Here is a 24,791-nt window from a genome sequence, read left to right as displayed (position 1 = left end):
CTCCCCATAAATAATATATGGAGACACACATCTCATAGAACGGGACGGTCACTGAGTCCAGTCCCCTGCCCTCTTGGCAGGGCCAAGGACCACCCCTGACAGATTGTTTTTTTAAATCTATTTGCCCCAGACCCCTAGAATGGCCTCCTCAAGGACTGAGCTCACAGCCTTGGGTTCAGCAAGCCAATGCTCAAACTACTGAACTATCCATTTCCCTGAAGTCTTGAAGGATGAAAAGAGATGGGCTTTACAGCATGTCTTGGAAGGTTTAAAAAAACTTGAGCTCTAGTTCAGTATGACAAGGTGCTGGAAACCAACAGCTGAGTCAGCAATCTGGTTACTTAAACATCAAAATAATTCCACCCAGAGTGGACCTGAGACCGCTAGATTAGAATGGGCCAGGGGAATAATAATTAGTAAACTGGCTCATTAACACAGAAGAAATAAGGTGGCACAGGAATAAAGGAAAGGGAAGAGAGACAGTCCAGAAGAGCAAGAACTAGGAAGGATCTCTAGATAGAGCTTTCTTCCCCAGCACAACCAGAGAGCTTGGGGAAATGGAAAGCGTAAATATTTATGATGTACACACCTATAAGGTGGTGGAAAGAACAAATGCAAATGAACTACACTTTGGTGTTTGACAACTGAATGTCCCCAAGAGTGCATAGAGAGAGCAGAGGAAAGGTGTGGATGTCCACCTGCCACACCTAGCGAGGAAACAGAGTTCCATGATACAATATGCCCTCAAAGGGAATACTATGCCAGCAGCTTCCTTGTTTACAAACGAGCTGGTGTAGGAGCTAGCTCAGATGCTTCCACTGACCTGAACTCTGGCAGTATGCATATGCTGTCAAGTAATCAGGTCTAAAACCAACAACTTGAATCCCACAGGGGATGTTACTAGATGCCTGTGCAGTGCACTAGACCACCGCTTCCCCAAGTGTGGTCTGTGGCCCAGTACTGATCTTGGGGGAGGTGGGGGAATGCCAGTCCTTAGAAAATATACAGATTATCACACACGAGCATATTAATTTGGTACATTTCATATTTTCCCACAGTTAAGGTAACAAGTTAGGCACTTAAGTATTTTATATCAAGATGTATATTATTATGTACTATTATTATTAATACATAATAAACGGTGAACATATATATATATATAAAAATAATGTGTTTATATTTTTGGGCCACAAAAAGGGTACTGAAAAAAACTGGGTTCCAACTATATAAAGTTTGGGAACCCTGCACTAGACTAACCTGCAGCTCCACTCAACATTTAAGTTGTTTCATTCTTCACTGGTTTCAGCTTCTGGATGACCTCAAAGTGTAACCACACAGAAAATTATGACACCCCATTCTGGAGATAAGAAAGGCCTGGAAAAAAAAAATCAAGGTGAACCCTGCCACAGAGCGCAAGGTCACGATCATCTTGCCAGATCTAAATGGAAAAAAGTGGTTGGCCTCAGCTTCTACTTGAGCACCTTAGGACCTACCCCCACCCTCAACCAATGTGACCATTTCATACATTGTGCACTCTGGCGAGCATGGACATATGCAGAGTTCAGCCACATCATCAAGCTTCTTCCCCCAGTCTTCATATCTGGCCTGAATCAGAACCAGAAAGCTGTCATCCAAGCTACAATTTCATCTAGACACTGGGTGTAGCATTTCTCTACCCAATCCATCTGGGAAATGAAACACACTGTAGATTGGGGTGGCCAACGAGTTAGGGGCTAAGAGACACAGTGTGCAAAGAGCCACATATTATATATTTGTTTTTATCTATATAAATAATATGTGGCTCAATGCCTCTCCCCCACACAGCCAGGCACCCTCAGCTCACCACTCTAACCCAAACCCTCATCCCTCCTCCAGAGCCAGACATCCCCAGCCCCCCTGCTCTAACTCAGTGCCCTCCTCCCCCAGAGCCACGTGCCCCCAGCCTGCTCCACACTCTAATTCAATGTCCTCCCTCTTCCAGAGCCAGGCACCCCCAGTCCACCTCCACGTTCTACCTCAGTACCCTCCCCTTTCCCCAGAGCCCGGCACCTCTAGCCCCCTCCACACTCTAATTCAATGTCCTCCCCCTCCCTGAGAGCCAGACACCCCCATTCTCCCCACTAACTCAATGCCTGAAACTCATCGGAGCCACCAACACCATGTGCTTCACCCACCAAGTGCTGGGGCAAATACGCAGAGAGGTGGACAGCACTCCTGGCATGTGGCTCCAGCTCCAAGGAGAAGCCGAATGCGGCTTGGGAGCCGTGGGTTGGCCACTCCTGTTGTAGATCGATGACCTAGACATCTCTTAAGCACAGAAATGAAAAACTGCCCTTCCCAACTATTCTGCCCCACCTCTCCACGGTTGTGTTCCAGGACAGTTTCACTTAAAGAGAATTTAACCACCGTAGAAAAGAGAAAGTTCTCTGCTGTTGGTAGGCTGCATGCGGAGGGGAGAGCTGTGTTTGAAGCATTTAAACTTGCTTTTCATTTGTAACGAAGGCTATGTTTTGAGCCCTTTATTGCGGAAGAGAGTATTTCAAATACAACTTGATGCACAGTTATCTGCCTGAAACTGCTGTTGAAACAATTCAGGGTCTCTGTTGTTGCTATTACCTGTAGCCTTCCTGTACAGCCTATAACAAAAGTGACAACATCACAAAACTGTGTCCACTTATCTCAAAACAATCCTTAGATAAAGCCAGGAGCTGCAGTAGAGACTTGCCTCCACCCTCTTACAAAAACAGAAAACATATCAAAGTACATTTAGACCAGCTCTCTAATTCATCCTGCGGTGCACAAGCTGCCTAGATATTTTTGAAATCTTTCATTCAGGAATGAATCAGCAACTTTGACATAATTAAACCTGAGCTGGCAAAGGATCTGACCAGTCTGCTTAAACTTCCTGGGTTCAGAAAAACCAGCATAACAGCAGCAAGCTGCTACATGCATGTAGACGGCCTACAAAACCTTTTATTGAGAATACTGAAGCTAAACTTCCAACCGATATTCTATCAAAATTGTGAGAAGAGATTATTGACATTTTGTCAGACAGTTTCCTCAGAACCAGGTTCAAAGAAATGCCACTGGAGACATTCTGGTGTGTGAACGTTGCCATGAATACATCACTGCTTCTTTTGCAGTGCGGAAAGTTTTAAGCCTAAGTAGTACCAACTACTTACGCAAAGATGGATTTTCAGCATGACATCAATAAAAAAAGTATCAAACCAGGTTGAACACGGACAATGAAATGTATGTGTGCTTGTCAGAGATACCCATGTATCTTGACAAAATCATTGATCAGCACTGACAACAAAATTCAGAGAATAAACTAAAACCTGTTGGGGGGGGGGTTGGGGGGAAAGGGTATGTCAGTCCCAATCTATTTAATACAATTTTTTTTTTTCAAGATAGGCAGAAAAAGTGTCACAGCCCATGATGGCCTTAGAGTTTCTGGAGCATTTTTAATAGGAGCTCAACGAAAAAGCTTGAGAAACCCTCAGCTAGGACTCTATGTATACTTATTCCTGATTCTCTATAGGCAGGGATGGATAAGATGAACTCTTAGAGTCCCTTCCAGTCCTGCACATCTAGGATTTTATTACAGTTAGATAAATTGTAGAGAGAAACAAAAATTGGACTAGCAGATTGCAGTTGCACGTGTCCTCTCACTAAATTTGGGTCACAGCAGATTAGCCCAGCCATCTTATGCAGTGATTAAAGAATTGTATAAAAATGATAAGGGATAAATTTTGGTTTCTTTGAGCTAAGCATCATGCCTTCTTGTGCTTCTTGACAAAAGGAGTCCTTGATCCTAATTTGGGCCTTTGGGTGCTAGTGCTATACAAACACTAGTTTTAGTAGTAGTAGTATTAAAGCTAATAAAATCTGCAAATTGTGACTACTACAGTCATTATCACAAACCAGTTATGCAGTGAGCACAAAGGGGATTAAAATATAAATTGCATCTAAGGCCCTGTTTTGACATGACAATTTTTTTCCCCATCTGTTTGCATTACAGATTCAAAGCACTACAAGCACACAGGCTACTGTGCCTGAGCTGTTAGCTGGCCATGTTTTGACCTATGCTTCTGTATTAGGCATCATTACGAGCTTTTCATTCAAAGTAAGCTAAATTCAATCAAAATCAAATCAAAAGAAAAAGAAAAAGGCATGTACATACCACCACACCCTTTTGTCTATTACGATATGGCAGAGTTAAATTATCCTGGGCAACTAAGAAGAGAAAAACAAAGTAAAATATGCCAGTCATGAGACAGTCCCCAAACCAGAAACATGGAAGGGTAAGTAAACTAGGACTGTTGTACGTAAGAGGAAAGGAGCAGCAGCAGGGAACATGTTTGTTTACAATTAAAATATTTAGGAAAACTTACAAGAAAAAGTGTCCTTAAATCAAAGTCAATCCCCCAGGACACACCTCTGAGCACCAAGATCTCTTTTTTTAAATAATAGATAATGTCCACACACTTGGACAGGATATGTAAAACAGTTCTGAACTCTGTTTTATTCTTCAAATAGAGTAACATTCTGTACAAGACTAGATTCCTTTGTGGACTAGCAATAAGTGAAGCATTTTTGTGTAGGATTAAAGCAAAAAAACCTGATTGTATGCTAGAGCTCTTTATCGGTCCATCTCAGAGTACTTCACAGAGTTGAGCTGGCATTACCTGTAACTCACATATGGGTTGTCTGAATAATTTGCATTTCCACTGATTGGCAGACCCCAGTTCTTCCGATTCTAAGCCCTGCTATTAGCCCACTAAACCTTGATGCGCTATTTTCCTCTGCAGCATTAATAAGTTTTCCTGGTGTTGCTGGCCTGCCCTTAATAAAAGGCTAACAAATAAATGAGAGGCCTACGACCAATGGTTGGGTTTAAATTTTTATTTCTCACGTGTTCCTATCAAGAATTAACAGCCAAAGTTCAAAATTGGACTGAGCAGTAAAGTTAGGTTTCTAAGTCTGTGTAGTAGGTGTGAGATTCTTCCTAAAATTATGCAATATTCAGGAACATTTGACTTGTATTTGTCAGTGGAAAAAAAATGTTGTACAAAACATGAACTTCTCTCAATTACAGATATGTCAGCATTATCTTTCTAATGTCATGACACTACTTCACTTTAATACAATTTTTATTCATTTTAGTTGCTCTGAACTTGACATGGAAAGATATATAAAAATAAAAAGTTCACCAGTTGATTCTTACATTCATTACTGCTCAGAATACTATACACTATTTCAACACTTCCACAGACTGTAGAACATTTTGACACAGTTCACTTAACTTACAACTTGTTCAAAAGAACCAAGTTAAATATAGATTTTTAGGGATTTAGCTTTCCCACAGAAAAAGTTAAAGAGAATTAATGAAAATGTATAGCCCCTATGTATAGCCATGCAAATTTCTCATTTACAAAATTCAGCCAACATCCGTCTCGTTTTGCTGTTGTATAATGTTCTTTTGCATCCTTATGTAAGCTAACTGAATCATTTGGGATTTGTGCAGGGACATATATTAGAAACATAGTAGGAACTGTCACTTCCACCTCACTCTTTTGTATCTGCTATCTTTGACTCTCTCTTTCAAAAGCAAGATTCCACTAGACAGCTTTTTCCCTTCTATGTATTTGAACACAAAAGTAACATCAAAGGTCACTTACTGTCAAGAGTCAGTTAGAATGCCTGGCTTAAGTAGACTTCCTGTCTGACCTTCAGCAAATCATGGAATCATGGACTTGTAGGGCTGGAAGGGACCTCAAGCCATCATCAAATCCCCACACTGAGGCAAGACCAAGTATACCTACACTATGGGTGACACATACTTCTCTTAACCTTTCTTAATGAAGAGGAGGTTGTGGAATCCCCCAAAACCCTTTTCCAGTCCTCAACTATCCCTATAGAATAATTTTCGTAATATCTAATTTAAAATCTGCCTTGCTGTAAATTAGGAAAAGAAGCGATCAGCTTGTCTTCAGCAGATATGGAAAACAATTGGTCAGCCCTTAACACATTTGAAGGCTGATGGGAGACCTAATAAGCCTTCTTTTCCCCCTCACTTAACATGCCTGCTTTAAAACAGAAACAAAACCTGATGGATAAAGTTTTCTAAACTTTTAAATCTGTTACTGCTCTCTTCTGGACTCTCTGATTTTTCCACCTCTATCCTAAAGTGTGGTGCCCAGAACTGGACACTGTATTCCATGTTAGGCTTCACTAGTGCGAAACAGAAGACAATTCCTTCTCATGTCTTGCTCCCTGGAATAACAAGTCTTCTTAACAACTGCTTCACATTGAATAATGTAGGAGTTAATTTGTGAACCACTATAGCAACCTCCAGATCCTTTTCTGCAGTACTACTTGCCAAGCCAGCTCTCCCCATTTTGTAACCTGGTGTTTAATTTCTTCTACATAAGCGTGTCATTTTGCACTCACTTTTTATCAAATTTCATCTTGTTGACTTTAGACCAATTCTGATTTGCCAAATGTATTTAAAATTCTAATCTTGTCTTTCAGAGTGCTCACAACCACTCCTACCTTGAGGTTATTTATAAGTACCTCTCTCAACACCATTAACAACATAATTCATGAAACTGAATAGCATTTGGCCCAGGACTAACCTTTGCAGGCCTTATTATTTATACCCTCCTGATCTGATAGCAAGTTACTGATATCTGTTCTGCACAGGTTCGTTCATCCAATTCTGTACAACCACCTTATAGTAGTTTCACCTAAGCCACATTCCTCTAGTTTGTTTTTGAGAAGAAGATCACATGGGACAGACAAAAATCTTTTTTTTTTTTAAATAAGATACATCTTCTGCTTACCCACAGATAAATGCCACAAAGAAGGATAATATGTTCATAGAATACTGGAAATGAAAGGAACCTTGAGAGGTAATCAAGTCCGAGCCCTGAACTCAAGTCAGGACCAAGCACCATGTAGACTCTGACAGGTGTTTGTCTAACCTGCTCTTAAAAATCTCCTATCATGGAGATTCCACAACCTCCCTAGGCAATTTATTCCAGTTTTTAACCACCCTGGTATTTAGGAAGTTTTTCTTAAATTTCCAACCTGAGCTTCCCTGGCTGCAATTTAAGTCCATTGCTGCTTCTCCTATCCTCAAAGGAGAGTAAAATCATTTTCCTCTCTCCTACTTGTGAAAAGTTTTTTATGTCCCTTCTCATTCTTCTGTTTTCTAAATGAAACACATCCAATTTGAATTTTTCCTCATATGACATGTTTTCTAGACCTTTAATCATTTTATTGCTTTTTGCTGGACCTTCTCCAATTTGACCACATCTTTTCTGAAATAGGGCACCTAGAACTGGGCACAACACTCCAGCTAAGGCCTAATCAGTGCAGGGTAGAGCAGAAAATTACTTCATTACACTTATGTTAACACAGCCTTGAATGATGCTTGACTTTTTTTCCAACAGTGTCACACTGCTGACTCATATTTAGCTTGTGGTCCACTCTAACCCTAGATCCCTTTGTGTAGCACACTTTCATACACACAAAACGTGTAGGAAATTCATTGTTCCTTCCCAAGTGGAATCCTTTGCATTTGTCCTTATTGAATTTCATCCTATTTACCTCAGACCATTTCTACAGGCTACATAGATCATATTAAATTATAATCCTATCCTCCAAAGCACTTGCAACCTCACAGCTTGATATCATCCACAAACTTTACAATGGTACCTTATGTCATTACGTAGCTCTCTGAAGGTACTGAACAGAACTAGTCCGACTTGTTATGCCCTTCCAGCACAATTATGAACCACTGATAACCATTCTGAGAACAATTATCCAAACAGTTATGCATCTCTTTACAGAAGCCTCATCTATGTTGTTTTATTTCCCTATTTTATTGATGAGAAGGTTGTGAGACTATATCAAATACTTTACAAAAGTTAAGTATACCACATCGACCGCTTCCCCTTTATGCCCAAGGCTCGTTAGCCTACCAAAGAAAGCCATCAGATTACTTTCACAGGATTTGTTCTTTATGAATACATATTGTTACCTATCACCATATTATCTTCCAGATGTTGGCAAATGGATTCCTTTATTTATTGTTCCACTTTCTTTCCTGGTGCAGAAGTTAAGATGATCAGTCTGTTTCTTAGATTGTTCCTTATTTTCCCCTATTTAGATGGGCACTATATTAGCCCTTTTCCAGTTATCTGGATTCTCTCTCATATTCCATGACTTTTCAAAGTTGATAGAGGAGATACAGGAACCATTCGCTATCAGCTCCTTGAGTATTCTAGGATATATTTCATCAGGCCCTGGTAAAATGAAGACATAACTTTTCTAAGTAGTTTTTAATTTATTCTTTTCCTATCCTAAACTTCTGAACCTACCTCATATTCTCCAGCATTCACTATGCTAGGTGCCCATTCACCACCAACCTCCTTTGTGAAAACTGAAACAAAGTCATTAAGCACATCTGCCACTTCGACATTTTCTATTGTTTCTCCATCTTCCTTGAGTAATGGGCCTAACCTGTCCTGGGTCTTCCTCTTGCTTCTCATATTTATAGAACAGTTTCTTGTTACCTTTTATGCCTCTAGCTAGTTTGTGCTGTTTTGTGCCTTCTGCTATTTGTTTATATTCATCCTTTGTGATTTGTAGGACCTCTTTTTAGTTTTTATATAATTCAATATCTGCTGGTTAAGTCAGACATCCTCTTTTCTACTCAGTGGAATAGTTTGCTCTTGTGCCCTTAAAGTCTCTTTAAAAAACTGCCAACTGTCCTCAATATTTTTTTCCTTATACTTGTTTCCCATGGGACTTTGCCTACTAGTTCCATAAGTTGGTTGAAGTCTGCCTTCTTGAAATCCATTGTTTTTCTTTTACCGTTCTTCCTACCACCATTCCTTAGGATCATGGACTCTACTATTTGAATGATCGTTTTCACCCAAGCCGCTTTCAAATTTTCAACCAGTTCCTCCCTATTCGTTGAAAATCAAATGTAAAACAGCCTCCTCCTCCCACCCCCGTGGTTTTCTCCACTTTCTGAAAAAAAATGGTTTCCAGTACATTCCAAGAACTTGCTGGATAGTCTAATGCCCTGCTGTGTTACTTTCCCTACATGTATATGGATAGATGAATTCCCTCCCCCACTCCCCAAGACCTTTGCTTTGTAGGACTTTGTTAGCTATTTAAAAAAAGCCTCATCCACCTCTTCTATCTGGTTAGGTTGCCTGTAGTAGACACCTATCATGACACTGCCCTTTTATAACCCATTTCATCTTTACCCAGATACTCTCAAGAAGTCTTGCTCCTACATCCATTTTAACCTCAATCCAAATGTACACATTTTTAATATAAAGCAGCAACACTTTTTTTCTGCTGCCTGTCTTTCCTGAGCAAACTATACCCCTCTATACCAATATTCCAGTCATGCGTATTACCCCACCTAGTCTCTGGGATAACTATGTCATAGCTGTGTTTGTTTATTAGCACTTCCCATTCTTCCCGCTTATTCCCCATACCTCTCATATTAGTATACACACAAACTGAATGGATTTCCACCCTCCCCGCAATCCCCAAGCTTCCATTCTGTTTTGCCTCTTCTTTATCACTTCCTTATGCATGCTATTACAACCCCCAATTTCCAACCCATCTCCCAGGTTTCTATGTTTATGACTTAGCTGTGTTTGGTTTAGCATGACTTGTTCTTAACAAACCCATGCTGGGTACAACTTATCCTAATATCCAAGGATCAATTGGTCTGTAATTCACAGGGTCTTCTTTGTCCCCTGTTTTGAAAATAGATACTATTTTTGCCCTTCTCAAATCCTCGTGGGATCACCAATTACCTAGCAGTGCTCCAACATAACTGCTAACTGTTTAGAGACTGCTTCCTTAAATACTCTAGGGTGAACGTCGACAAGCCTTATACCATTTGAAAGACACATTATCTGAATCTTCTTATAGCCTCTTATCCCCTCAGATATAAGTCATTTGGGCCATTATCCTTTCTGATTTTGTCCCTATATATCTGCACCAAGTATTAATACTTGACTTTAGCGATCTGTACATGCTTCTACTTCCTGTAGGCTTCCTTCTTGATTTGGGGGGAGAGGTCCTTAAACAGCTCGTGATGCAGCCATATTGGCCTCTTACTACTCTTATTTTTCCTTCAACCTGAGTAGTTTGCTGTTAGGCTTTCAATGCTGTGTGTGAAAACTGCTAACTCTACAGGACCCTTTTTTCCTTAAGGTCCCTTGGGATGAAAAAATCTACCTACCAGTATCTGGGTTTCTTAAAGTCTGCTTTTTTGAGGTCTATTCTTCTTATTCCTGTATTTTTATTTCTTTTCCTTAGAATCATGAAATCTGTCATTTCATGACTGCCTTCATCCAAATTATATTCAGTTTTCATATTTGCAACAAATGCCTCTGCTGGTCAGAATTAAATCTAAAATGGCCATCTCTGTTACTTCCTCCACTTTCTGAAGCAAAAAAAGTTACACCAGTACATTCCTAGACCAAACTGGAGATTGTGTTTTGAAGTATAACAAATCACATTAAGTATCTCCCAAAACCCATTATTACTACACCTTGTGTAATGGAGATTTCTGTTAATTGTTCCAGAAATGCCTCATCAACCTCACCCTGATTTCGAAAATGCCTCCTCTAGACCACCAGATAACCTGCCCACCCGCCCACATTTTCCTTCACCCAGAGTTTCTCCCTTAAAAACAATTGCATATATTCTTGATGTATAATGCAACCCCTTCACTTTCTCCTGAACAATGTTTAACCCTCTATACCAATATTCCAGTCATGACATGTATCCAATCAGTTCAGACCAGTGATGCTAATTCCACAGGATTTGTACTATTCCCCAGCTAAGCAATTCCTTGCAGGAACCCCTTCAATATTCTGCGGCTGGGGGGCAAAAGTCCCACTCTGTTCTCTGTAAGCTGAGTACCTGGGTGGCCATCCAGGAGAGATTCAGGTGCCACCCAGCTGATTAGCAGAGTGCCTACAGCTGTTCGCAGCTAGCAGCATGTGTTTCTACAAGCGGTGCATATCTGCACATGCCTTGGTGCACTACACAAAATTTATTCATTGGAATAAATTTATTTATGGAAAAAAAATTAGAGGAAACACTGGTCCCACATCCTCAAAGTTTCCTAGATGGAATATCTAGCCTACAGCACTTCAGTTTCACAAAGTCAGCTATGCCCAGAGAATCCAACCGAGAGACTCCCAAATCAGACTTTTTACCTGCTTGAGGACTCAGAGGTCCAAATCTATTTACACTGACACCACAAAGCTTTTTAACACAGTAGGGTTTATCAATCAACTAGAACACAGAACTTGTAAGGCCTTAGGTTGGCAAGAGAAAAAAAGGTAAAGACAAGAGTTCAGGCTGGCCAATATCAGCAGTCTATTCAGTCATACTGTTGCAGAATCCATTTAGTGTATTTTTGTCTGTCAGTTCCAGGAGACAGCTACTATCTCTCTCAAAGACTAGCTGTTGTCCTAGTTTCTGATCGCTTTGTGGTCCATTATGCTCCTCACACACACCCAAGATTAATTCACATGTTCTGCTTGCCTGAGTTTCACAGACAGGTATCACTGCTCAGTCCTTGTGGTTTCAGTTGTCTTTCTGGATCCACCATTAATATTGGCCAGTTTCAGCTAATCCTTAATGACTCATTCATAGCACCCCCCAACACTCAATTAATATGAACATCTTCAATGACAGAAGGGCATTAAAATGCTTCTGCACTCACTAGTTAATGACCCCAAATCAAGAAAGTCACTGCTATGCACATAATTTATAAACATATTACAGAATAGCTTTCGGTTTGTCACATCAAGTCATAATTTAGTTCATGTATTAATACTTTCCAGTTCTTCTTCTTCACTTGCTATACACCTTATGTTTGTGTACAGATGTCTAACAAGATGTATTAAAAGAGAAAGGACTCACTGTTCTCCCTCCTTATTCCCATGACCCTATTGTAATTTTCCATTTCCCACCCTCTCCTGACATACAGCCTTCTGTTAAAATGGCTGTAACCAAAAAAACTACCTCTGAGATTTTGTCATTTGCCCTCTTTTTACCTCATTTAAAGCCCTTTTTCTTTGGTTGGCCTGTGTGTCCAAAGACGCTCTTCATCTTCCCGGTCATGTGAACCCCCACCTATTCCCAGCTGTCTTCCTTCTTGGAACATCATGCCATGGTTAAGAAAGCCAGAGACATTTAACCTATCTTTCATCTCTTGTATGGCTTGATTATAAACTCCTCATGGAAAGAGAAAGTCTTCAGTGTGTGTTTTGACAGTGCCTAGCATAACAAAGTCACGGTTTTGGTTAGGGTCTCTTTGGTACTACCATAATACAAATAAATGCCACAGATCCTATTAGATCCTCCAAAATCCTTTAGGTTAAGTGACAGCACTTCATACAAAATAAGGAATTTGTTTAAGAAGGAAATCTATATTGGAATATGTGGAAAAAAAACAAAACAAAACAAAGTTACACTCTATAAATGAGCTATGTTTATACAAGTTCAGACACCAATCTCACTACTTTAATTATGCAGCAGTTTTCTAATGGTGCTTGGGCTAGTTAAACCATCAGGCCTCAGCGCAGCACTTAGTATTTCTAGAATATGCCTCCTTTGTTTAAGCAAGAAGGCATGACATATTTGCATTTGAAAAGACAACTGTGGAGAAATGCTGTATTTTCAGGCCCTAAGCTAAGAAAGGCCAAGAGTATCACAAAGGTGAAATCTTATGTTTACATGCACTGAATGATTTTAGACCTATCCTGCCAGCAAATACCAGCTGTACCTCTAGTCTGGAACTTTCTGATCCAGAAACATCCATGATCTGGCAGGAACACAGATGCTGATGGACCAAAAAGACCCAGCAGTTGAGGTTGCTGGCAACTGGGAGTAGAGCCAATTTGGAAGGCTGGCATTCTACAGGGCGACGGGCACCAGATCCCTCAGTACTGGCAGAGTCCTCATGACTAGTGGCCGGGGAAGGGAGCCCAGCAGGGAGGCTGGTGCCCACTACTTCCACACCCCAGTGGCCTGACGTCCCCTGGTGCAGCGAACTCCTTTGTTTGGGAGTGGCCAGGTCCAGAGGATGGCAGATCAGAGAAGTCCAACCTGTATATGGCTACAAAAATAGTTGCTTGCCAAATTATAGGCTTAAAGAGATAAGGTATCATACTGATTAATACATGGATTATTATAGCAAAGAATTGTGGGGAGGGTTTAAAAGAAAGGCTGCGTCTACACTACAAGATAAATTATTTAACCTCGATAGTATGAATTCAAATTAAGCGACCACAAAGCTTCTTGAAATTTGACCCACTGTTTTTCCATGTAGAGTTTCCGCGTCCCCATTGCCCTGTGCAAGTTCGACAGTGTGAGCTGTGCATTATGGTTACCTTTCCCACAGTGCCTTAGTATCATTTTTTAATGGGGGTTTCATGTTTGAATCCCCTAATGCAAAGCACTGTCCCAGAATTCAGAGCACCAGAAACGGCACAAAAAGAAGTTGGAGATTGCGCCACTTCCTGCTGTGGCATTCCAGCACAAACATGGATCCTCAAATGCTTCAACTCATAGCATACATTGTTTCAGCAACCACGCTGGCTGTGGTGTGATTCTTCCTTCAATTACAAAGCTCAATGGCAGTTCAGTATAATAATGGTGATAAGGAGGAGCAAATCTGCCAACTGCAGTCCAAGAACCCAGAGCTGCTGGCTGCCCTAGATGCATTGGTGACAGTGGTGCAGCAGTTTTGGACTCATGAGACCAGTACACAGTGGTGGGACCACATCATTTTGGAGTCCTGGGATGACCAGCAGTGGGGGCAGAACTTTCGCATGCGTAAGTCCACTTCTATGGAACTTTGTGATGTGCTGGGCCCCGCCCTAAAGAAAAGAATATGGCAGACTTAAACAGTTCAGAATCCAGTGGCAAATTGCGCTGTGGAAATGTGCAACAACTGACAGTTACCGGTCAATGGCAAATCAGTTGAAGCTGGGCAGATCTACATTGGGGTCTGTAGTGATGCAGGTGACCCATGGAATCTGCTGGTGTCTCCTCAGGAAGGCTGTGACCCTGGAAAATGCACAGGCTATAGCAGATGGCTTTGCTGCCCAGGGGTTTCCTAACTGCAGTAGGCCAACAGATGGCATGCACATCCCCATCCTGGCTCCAGCCAACCTGTCCTTTGAGTATATAAACCAAAAGGGGTACTTCACAATTGTGATCTACCAACCCCTGCAACACCAAGGTCACTTCACCGACATCAATGTCAGCTGTTCAGGGAGCGCTCACAACGTGCATGTCTTCCCAAATTCTGGACTACACAGAAAGATCCTGGATGCAACTTTTTTTTCCCTGATCCCTCATGATTGGCAACGTGGAAATGCCTTCTGTAGTATTGGATGACCCTGCTTATCCTCTGCTCCCTTGCCTTATGAAGTCCTACACTGGAGTCCTAGACCCCAGCAAGGAAAACTTCAGTCACAGACTCAGCAGGTGCAGAATGGTGGTGCAATACACCTTTGGCCATTTAAAAGCAAGGCTCAGATGCTTATTGACCCATTTGGACCTTTCTGAAACTAATGCCCCCACCGTGATTACAGAGCACGCTATTTTGCGCAACATGTGATCCAGGTGGGAGACTGTCCCATACATCCGGAATTCTGAAACTAAGGCCATAGGCAAGGCTTACTTGCAGCCATATACACAAACATCCACCAGTAGCCACACTGGGGCAGCAGCAATAAGGGATGCTTTAGAAATAGCTTCATGAATGATCTATAACATACATGCTACCGATGTATTTCCCTGAAATAAAGCCAATAAATCATATGGTGCCTTAATGAATGAACGCTTTTACTTGGTGGGAGGGGGTTAAGTTGCAGTAAGAAGAAAGCATGTGGCAGGCAGCTGTGCCTTCAGCCCTCCCTCAACCCACCCAATTCCCTCTGCAGCACATCTGCTGCAGACCTGGGCGTATCAGTGGGCAGCTGTACCTTCAGCCCTCCCTCAACCCCCGCTAAGACTTGTGTTCCCCCACTACTCTTGCAGGCCACAAAGAAAAAAAAAAAAAATCACACCAAGCTGAAAGGAATGATTTTATATTTGGGGGGAGGAAAGGTTTCTGTAGCAGGGAAAAAGATGCCTTCTCAAGGGTGCTTGAACAGCCTTTTGCAGTGGCCCTTGGGGCTGTAGTGGCTATCCTTGCTGTCCCTCCCCATGTTCAGGGACCGCGATGATGGGAGAGGGTGACCTCTCTTCAGAGGACTCTGGGCACCAGGTATTGGCTCCTGCAGTGTGTGTTGGCTGTCCCTCTGTAGCTGGGAGCACAGGACCTCTATTTGCTTGGTCACTGCCATTACAAGCTTTGCTGCAGCCTCACTCTGCTTTGCCACTTGCCGCTGCTGGAAGTCAAGCATTATCTGACACCACCAAGCTGTACTATGATGCCACTGAGAGTGGCCTTTGTCACCTTGGTGTGCTCAGCTTCATTCCTCTCCATGTGCTACAGGACAACATCCTGTTTGCACTTTTTTCTCCTTCTGTTCCTCTCTCCTAGGCTGGGCATCGCCTCTGGAAAATGAAGGTGAAAATTAAGACAATTCACATAATGTGGTTTGAAATTGAATGAATGGGTCTCTGTGTTTGCTATCAGGGAAAGTTACCTTTTTGAAAGCCACTGAAGGCTTATTAAGTATGCGATAGTAAGCATGCATTTCACAACACATCATTTGCCATCCCTTATCCAGCACATTTTTTGTTGACATGGTAAGCTATAAGTCATTGTCCACTTTTTGGGGGAAGGGGAGGGTTGCAAAGCAGGTGAAGCCACCCGGTATCCTGTCCAGGTTTCCTGGGGCAGAATTTTTTTTTTTTCTGGCCATTCTTGGCGCAAGCCTCCCCAGTGATCAAGCCACATAGAGGGGATGCTGGGGAAGGGTTCAATTACAGCCACGTGGACAGCTGCCTGGGGGTGTTCAATGTACAATAAAAGAAAAAAAAATCCAAAGAAATGCTGGATGGAAAGGGACATGGCAGGGGAGATGCCCAGCAGAGCCCGCAAACTGTGCTGCGGGGCAGGGAACGGAGTGTTCGCCAACTGCTGCAGACAAACGTAAAGGGGAAGGAAGCATGAAGATGTAAATTCCTGGACTTTTGCAGGTTGCGAAAGATGACATCACCTTCCTAAAACTAACAGATATGGAGGAGGAACACCAACTCATACTGTGCCTCCAAAAGCCTGGAAAGTTTGCTAAAATGCTATGTGGCACCATGACACCAGGTCACTCTCTGGTTGCCTGGTGTGGCAAGTGTTGCAGTTTCCACAGTAGCACAAGTCAGGCCTGCCCAAGAACCTTGTGAAAAATACACAAGAGTGCCTGGACGAGGCCTTCAAGGAGATCTACGAAAAGGAGAAGCTCTCTATCTGAAGCAACTTTAACACACTGTTCTGAGGGGCACAGAACCATAGCAAACCTGTACCCATCCACAGCCCTATACCTATACCCACCCCCAACCTGTTTCTAGCATGCAGAATAAATACTCACCCAAACAGCTTGGTCCAGGGGGCTCAGGGACTGGCGTAGAGGTGACTGAAGTGGAGGGGACCACCGCAGAGGGGACCGGTTCCAGGGCTATGGTGAAGAGCTCCAGACCATCTGGAAGAACTTTCCTGATCCCTCGCACATGGTGCCCTTCCTCCTCTCCATTGCTCTCTTCTTCTGGGACACCCAGCTCCTTTGAGCTCACCTCCAACTCCATACCAGGGCCTCCAGAAGTGTTGTAATTCAGACTGGGACCCATGGTGGGGTCGCTCCCCATAAGAACGTGCAGCATTTCATAATAGCGGCACATACATGGAGCTGTACCTGACTGCTAGTTGGCTTCCTGAACCTTTTGATAGGTCTGCCAGAGTTCTTCCACCTTCATCCGACATTGCACAGAGTCCCAGGAGTAACCTCGGGTGGTTATCTCACACAACATATGATCATAGATTGCTGCATTTCTTTTGGTCACCTGAAATCTATTCGCCACCAAATGGTCTCCCCAAATTGCAAGAAGATGCAGAATCTCCTGGTGGGTCCACGCTGGGGCTCCCTTGTGACCCTGAGAAGTACTAGGCAGCTCACTACCCTAGTGTTCACGATTGCAGTAGTTGGTTACTGATGCGGTGCAATGGACAAAGGAATTTTTTCATAATGGGCACCCTTTATATTTGCAGGGCTGAGTGCATTCCAAATTCAAAATCCAATTCACTCAAAACTTTGCAGGCTTCCTGTGCATCTGGATGGAGAGCAGCGTACAAGGTGGCCATACATGGAGGGTCACAGTGTAACTTTGTGGGATACATACAGGACACTTCCGGAGGCTAATAAATTCAAATTAAGGACAGGACGCTTCCACACTAGCCTTTATTTGAGATTTTAAATTCAAAATTGATGCTGAAGCCACCCCGAAATATCAATCTTTTGTTATCAGCATTATGGCTCAATAAATTGAGCTAATAGTATTAACTGTGAAGACAGTGATGTTTTAACGTCATGCTAACTCCTTCAAATTCAATTTTATCTCATAGCATAGACACAGCAAAAGTGAGATGCACAGAGGAAACAACTGATTAGAGAATTCATGAAAAAGAAAGCTTGCATGAGGCTATTTTTTAAAAATGCACACACACGCACACTGTGCCTCAGGACACACAAGCTCTGAAATGTACTTTGTTCATGATTTAGCACAAATGAAGGGAAACTGATGTTTCAGTTAGTGCTGTTTTCTAGCAGATTTCACTAATTCTGAGAATCAAAGTTTTTAGTTATATAGTATTGCAGCAGTGCCCAGAGACCCAAATATGTTAGGTACTGTACAGACATAAGATAACAATGCCACAGAGTTAATCTGAAAGAAAAAAAAAAAGTGATACAAAACATTGGTGAGAAGGAAAGAGGCTACAAGAAAATATACAAGTTGCACTTAGTAACTGCATTATTAGTGTCTTGTCTTTAACTCTAATAAAATCCCTCCTCCGCAAAGTATCATGGAAACTCCATTCTCAAAATGATTTTCTGCAGGGGCAACAGTTTTCTGGAAGTCAGAAAAGAAATCTACAGTCCACAGCTACTTTAATACTTGTTTTGATTGTAAAATTAGGCACGTCTTATCATATTTTCTAAATTTCATTGTATTCAACAAATATTCTTTACTGGCAAGGCAAAGGATAGGGTCTCACTGGATCCAAAGCCAAGTGCTTTTTGAACAAGTTACTTTGAAGATCTGCTATGGGAGAATTTAAAGAATGCATGCACAGAGGCCAATCTTAGAGAAACAGTAGTATATCTGACTACCCACTTGTCTCCACATATTTTATTTAGTAAAATGGATGGGGTTGCTTCCAGGTAATCTCAAGATGCTACTCATCAATTTCCTCTGTTTTTTGTATCACCTACCCTGTATCAAAAACTCGCTCAAGTTTACAAAGTCTTGTCTCTTCTCTCCTCCTGTCCTCCCTAAATCCCACTGACTGAAATAATGATGCTGTTGGTCAGTGTTCCCTGTAAGCTGGGTGCTTGCATGGTGACTCAGAAGAGACTCAAATGGCACCCAGCTGATCAGCAGAGAGCCCACAACTAGGTCTGTGTTTCTCCTGGCAGTACCCATTTGCACATGCTTCAGTGAGCATAAAACTTATCCCTCACACGGATGGAAAAAAACGCTTCACATGGATAGAAAAGTTTAGAAGAAGTGTTGCTGCAGTTCCATCAAAAGTTTATGAACTAAATCCAAGATCATGATTATAACCTTACTTTATTTACAAGCTTTTGTTTGAAAGTTAAAGTTGACCCAAGTACAAGATAGGGATAACAGATCTATGCATTCTCTCCCACTGTCTTACTTGATGTAAACTAGTAAATTGCTCTGTACAGCTCAGAGGAACTCAGTACCCTCCCTCAGAGAAGGCTACACTGAGTCTTGCTCCACAACTTTAAGAACAGAAGAATGACCATATGGGGTCAGACCAAGGGTACAGCTAACCTAGTACTCTGTTTTTCAACAGTGGATGATGCCAGATGCTTCAGAGGGAATGAACAGAAGAGGTAATCAAGTAATCCATCACCCATTCCCTCTTCCAGCAAACAGACACTTCAGAGCATGATTTTACATTGCTGATGAAAGTCCCAGTTGTATTAGTCTCTCCTCAAAAGGACACTGTTCCATACCCTATATAATTTTGTTGCCCTTTTCTGTACCTTTTCCAATTCCAATATATCTTTTTGAGATGGCATGACCAGATCAGCATGGCGTATTCAAAATGTGAGCATATCATGGATTTATATGCAGGCAATTAGAAAGGTACAGACAATAAAACAGAAAAATATCCTTATGGTTCCAAACATTTTGTTCACTTTGACTGCTGCTGTATGTTGAGTGAACGACTTCAGAAAACTATCCATAACAATGACAAAGGCTACATCTTCACTTCCAGGAAGACTGATGCTGCTATGGTTGATCTTCCAGAGTTCGATTTAACATGCCTGGTAGCAATGTGCTAAAACAAACTCTGAGCGTGCATGCTGGTGCCGGTACTCCCGCCCCTCGTTAGACATAAGGGAAGTCAACAGGAGCTTTTGCTCCTGTTGACCTCCTGCAGTGGAGATGGTGCAAAAGCCCCAGTTAAGGTGCATCAACTCTAGCTAAGTAATTGACGTAGCTGGAGTTGTGTATCTTAATTTGACCTTCCTGTTTAGTATAGACCTGCTCAAGATCCCTTTTGTTAGTGGTAGTATCTAGTTTAGACCTCATCATTTTATATGTACAGTTGGGAATTTGCTTTCAAATTTGTATTACTTTGCATTTATCAACATTCTATTTCATCTGCTATTATATTGCCCAATTACCCAATTTTGAGAGACTCCTTTGTTACACTTCACAGTCTGATTTGAACTTGACTATCCTGAGTTTCATATGATCCTACACATTTTGCCATGTCATTGTTTATCCCTGTTTCCAGACCATGTATGGGTATTTTGAATGGCACTCCATTTTTAAAACTGACCATTTATTCCTATCTTTTAACCAGTTACTGGTCCATACAAGTACGATTCCTCTTATCCAGGGGTTCTTAAACTGGGGGATGGGATCCTATGAGATTATTATATGAGGGCTTGAAAGCCATCAGCATCTATCCCAAACACAATTTTGCCTCCAGCATTTATAAAATGGTGTTAAAAAGTTTTTAAATTATAATGGGGAGAGAAGTTGCACTCAGAGGCTACGTGAAAGGGGACACAAGTCTGAGAACCACTACTCTTATCCTGTGACAGCATATTTTAGTGAGGAATTTCTGAAAATCTAAATCCACCAGACCACATACGTCCACATGCTTGATGACCCTCTGATAGCTGCTTATGCCAGAAGATGACCTATGAACATCAAAATGGGCTAACAACTCTCCAACACTGTTCCCACAACCCTGATTAAAACTAACATATTTTCATTGATATTTTTGAGCAAGCTGCAGCCCAGATCCCAATCTGCCATCATTAAGCAGCCCCGGCAAAAGTATTTTGACTTCTAGTTACCCTAATTTCAGGTCTCTTCATAACCAGTTTCTGGTTCTCATCTTTTTTTCCTAAGCTTGATAATTCAGGGTTTGTTTTTTAAAAAAGAGTTATTTACCTTTCCAAAAAGATATAAATGAACATTATTTTCTGATGTCACTTGTTTATTTGTACATCAGCTCTGAACCATACACCAAGTGTTAACACCCTTCAATTTCCTTTGTCAATGAATATTGGAGGCTTCATATATTGTACTTGCTGGTGAGCTGCAAGAAATTTTGCTTTATCAGTAGGGGTTATTAGACATCAATAGAACTTTTTTTGGGAAAGACGGCAAGTAACCCTCATGTCCTGAGGAGGAAAACAGGATAAGCAGTCATGTTCTATACAGTTAAATGACTCCTGCACATTCAGAAAATTATTCTTGAAAAAGAAAACAATGCAGTATTGCCGAAGCAGAATGGTGATCCACTTCCACTCCAGAAATTACCACAGTTCAGCAAGAATACGGATTTTCCTTCTACCGAGCCTTAAGCACTCCATTCTATGAAAGGCACTCTTATGAAACATACTATAATGTAGAGCTCTTACACAACTATCATTATGTAGTGACTTGGGCATGAGCAAGTTAAAGGGAGGAAACAGGAAGGATATAAATGTAGTTCTGACCTTCCTTATAGTTTAAATGCATCAATTAGAGAAAATTGCCAGTGTCCATAGCTCTGTAACAAAATACTAGAGCCGCCACCAGTGACCATAATAAATTCATGTGTTGTATACACTGTTTTAAGTTCTTAAGAAGCAACTAAACATGAACATTCACTCTGTCCTTTTCACATCTACGAAAACAGTTTGAAATCTTGATAGTCAAGGAAACAAAGGGATAAATGCAAGAAATAACTAAACAGTGACCATTTTGAGAGATTTTTGTAATAAGAAATAATATTAAACAGTAAGGAAGCTTCTGGAATACTGCAGCAGGGGAGACAAAAATAATTTTAAGTGAATCTAAACATCGCCCTTATGATATTTAACACTTCAAACACAAGACTATTTTGAATGTTTCATGATCACTTGCAATATTTCTGCCTCATTAAAATGCTGCAAAAATCCCTCATCAAGGGTAAATTGTACACTTGAAAAATGGCTTAAAACGAGTTCAAACTTACTGCTTTCTTCAAGAGGGTGACAACTGGTAGACAGCCTTAAATGTTATAAAGAGAAAAAAAGCAAGCCACTGCTTTTGTACAAATACTGAAGAATGAGACAGTTTATGTGAATACAGTACAAATACAATATAGATGTGTCAAATACAGGCTTGTCTATGAATTTCTTAATATTGATGCTGACTGTGAAAGGTACCAACAGTACCTTTGTAAGGGAACTTCACATTTAACCCACATACTGTCAAGCTTTAAGTACCCCAACAAAGACAGAGGAAAAAAAATCTTCAGATATATAAAATGGGAGTTATGGCAGTCCCAAGGGTGATGGGGAAATGAGACTAGGAAGAGGAAGGAAAGAGCAAGATACAGGCAGGAAGAACACAGGCAGAAACCTACAACCACCAACCACACAACACTCTATATGAAAGTGAAATATGACTGAAGCACAAAAGATTACCTTGTATACCATTTTTGATACACGCTATATGGAAAAAAAACACTGCAGTTCAGTATTTCCAAAATGGTATTTTGCGGAACCCCAGCTTCTGCAAAGTGAAAATAAGGGTTCCACAAGAAAATTCCATTACAATAGCTGATTCCTCTGCATCTCCCTGCCCTGCCATGGCTGAAACAGTAAAACTAAATTTAATTGGTTTAACAGCCAGCATGATGGCGGCAGGAATCCACCTGTTAAGCCAACTAAATTTAGTTCCATTATTTCAGCAGCAACAGTGCCGAGAGCTGCCAACTGCCCCTCACTCACCCCACTACCCCAACTGCCATGCCTCTCTGGTGGGCGTGGCTCACTCACCCCCACCAGCAGAACACCTCCACACCAGCCTTCCTTCCACTGGGCACTTGTGGCCACCCAGTGCAGGCTTCCCAGACAGTGTCATGGATTAACTGGTCCCAGTGGCTGGTTTAGGCCTGAGGTGAGTTAAACCTGGGGATCAGGTGGTGGGTTTGGGGCTGAGGCAGGTTAAGCCTGGAGATGGGGGATAAAGCTTGGGGATAGGGAGGTGGACTTGGGGCTGACGACTGAAGCGAGTAAAACCTGGAGGGGATGGGGGTCAAGAGCTGAGGCGGGTAAAGCCTGAAAACAAAGGGGGGGCAGGGGTGTTGTGGACCAAGAGGAGACAGAGCTTGGGAATGGTTTGTTTTTTTTTGTTTTTTTGTTTTGTTTTTTTTTGAGTTTAAATGGGTTAATGGCCAAATAAAATTGGTTAAATTAGTTTAAGACAACACAAGGGACAGCAAAGGTACCACCAACTCATCTCACCTTGCTCCCTCTCTTAGCCAGCCCAGGGTTATTTCCCTGCAGCAAATTCAACTACACTTGAATTGGTTGCTCTAATGCACATAAAAAAATATTTTAAAACAATCAATCTTTCGCCACTTCCTTTGGGAAACTATTCCCCAGTTCAATAGATCTTATTGTCAGCAATATTGAAGCTTCATGTTGAGATTTTCCTTTGCTCATTTTATGATGCCTGACTATACCTCCATGAACCAACCTATGCAATTCACCTTCCACCTGGGGAGTTAACACCCTTCAGATACACTCAGTTACTACATCAGCCACCCCAGCTCTTTTGCAAAATTCAGTCAAGCTGTAGACATTTAACTCTTTTCTCTCTTATAAGTTCTCCAGTCCCCTTAATAATTTTTATCTCCTGACATCCTGTAGTTCATCCCCATCTTTGGAGAAACCAACATGCCAAGGAACCATATTAAACACTGCCCCCCATTCACCTCTTCACAATGATACATAGCTTTAACCCCTTTAAACATCCCTTCTCAACAACCAATGCTCTCAGCACAGCAAATCATTTTTATTGCTCTGCCCCCATCCCCACACAGCACCCTTTGGTCACCTTTCAGCCGTAACATATTCAGCTCTATCTTCCCTAAGTCAGCCCCTCCACTCCGTCAATCACTGTCATTTTTGTCGTTGCTCAGGGACCCCACCCCACTTACATCTTCAGGGTATGGAAGTGCCCAACAGGGAGGAGATCACATTCCAGGCACGTTCCTCAACACAGAAAGGAAGAAAGAAAATAACCCTTGTCAGCCTCAGTCAGGGCAGAAGGGGAGAGGCAGAAAGGGGTCCGGGGAACTGGGCTCTCCCCACGTCACACACCCTTGGGCTCCGAGGGGCTTATAATTCAAGGGGTGGGGACCCCAGTTTGCTAAGCTTCCAGCTCCCTTTAGCCCTGCTCAGATAGCACATTAACAACCTCGCCCAATCCCTGCCTGGCTCTCCCCTCCCCGCAGGCCCCCAAGACGCCTAGCACCCACCTTGAGAGTGGGATACTCCTGCACCTTCAAAGTCATTGAGAGCTGAGCAGCTGATTCCTGCACCGCCATCTTGGATTGGGCACCAACGTCCTCCCACCCCCTCCCAGCGCAGAGCCCAAAAGAGCTACCTACAGCGCGCGTTGCATGGTGGGCAAAGAAGGACTTCCTCCTCCCTCCTTTCCTCCGCCCTGTCGTCCCTCATGGAGACGGGCTGAACCAACAGATTACCTCTCCCCTTATCAAAACCGAGTGGTATGAGCCACAGCACAGTGGCAGTGGAAGATAAAGGAAGAGTGTATTCATCCAATCGTTGCCTCCCTTTCGCATCTATCCCGTCGTAGGTTTTGCCCCGCCCTGTAGCTTGTGAGGGCGCGTTTGATTGGATAATATGTGAGCGAGCGTAGTTAGGCACAGACTAATCAGGAAGCACTACGAATTCCCGTGGGCGGGATTACATCCACGATTGACAGTTTTACTTTCCAGTCAGAAGAGCCAGATTATTATTCGGTCCAATCAGAATCTCCTTTCTATTTAGGTAGGACGTAAAAGCACATTTTTGTGGCGAGTTAAAAGAGGTTTTAATTACGCCCAAGGTGTGCGGGACGGAGGGGGAGGCACGGCACGGCACGGCAAGCCACGCCAAGCCAAGCCAAGCGTAGCTAGGAACCGGAGAAAGCAATGAGCCCTTTGATTGGCAGGCAAAGGAACTAATGAGTGC

General features: G+C 42.2%; 1 protein-coding gene and 1 long non-coding RNA gene across 5 annotated transcripts in view; both read right to left on the bottom strand.

The window, feature by feature from the left end:
* Positions 1-24,405, bottom strand: part of MAEA (macrophage erythroblast attacher, E3 ubiquitin ligase) — a 133,273-nt gene extending 108,868 nt beyond the window's left edge. For 2 of the 4 annotated variants that reach the window (XM_074992309.1, XM_074992310.1), the window contains exon 1: positions 24,074-24,207. In XM_074992309.1, the coding sequence (XP_074848410.1) occupies positions 24,074-24,142 (69 nt within the window). In that variant the 5' untranslated portion in view covers positions 24,143-24,207. Of the gene's footprint in view, positions 1-4,183; positions 4,203-24,073 lie in introns of those variants that run through there. The other 2 variants (XM_074992311.1, XM_074992312.1) reach the window with 2 other exon arrangements.
* On the bottom strand, positions 13,855-17,880 carry LOC142011953 (uncharacterized). The gene is made up of 3 exons (XR_012645225.1): positions 16,602-17,880; positions 15,527-15,627; positions 13,855-13,937 (listed from the first exon to the last, which is right to left on the bottom strand). It is a non-coding gene; the product is annotated as an uncharacterized LOC142011953 (long non-coding RNA).
* Positions 24,406-24,791: the final 386 nt, after the last annotated feature.

This window comes from Carettochelys insculpta, chromosome 4 (assembly GCF_033958435.1).
Source record: "Carettochelys insculpta isolate YL-2023 chromosome 4, ASM3395843v1, whole genome shotgun sequence".
Taxonomy (NCBI): Eukaryota; Metazoa; Chordata; order Testudines; family Carettochelyidae; genus Carettochelys; species Carettochelys insculpta.
Note: the sequence above shows the minus strand (reverse complement) of the source record. Positions and strands in the feature narration are given on the sequence as shown.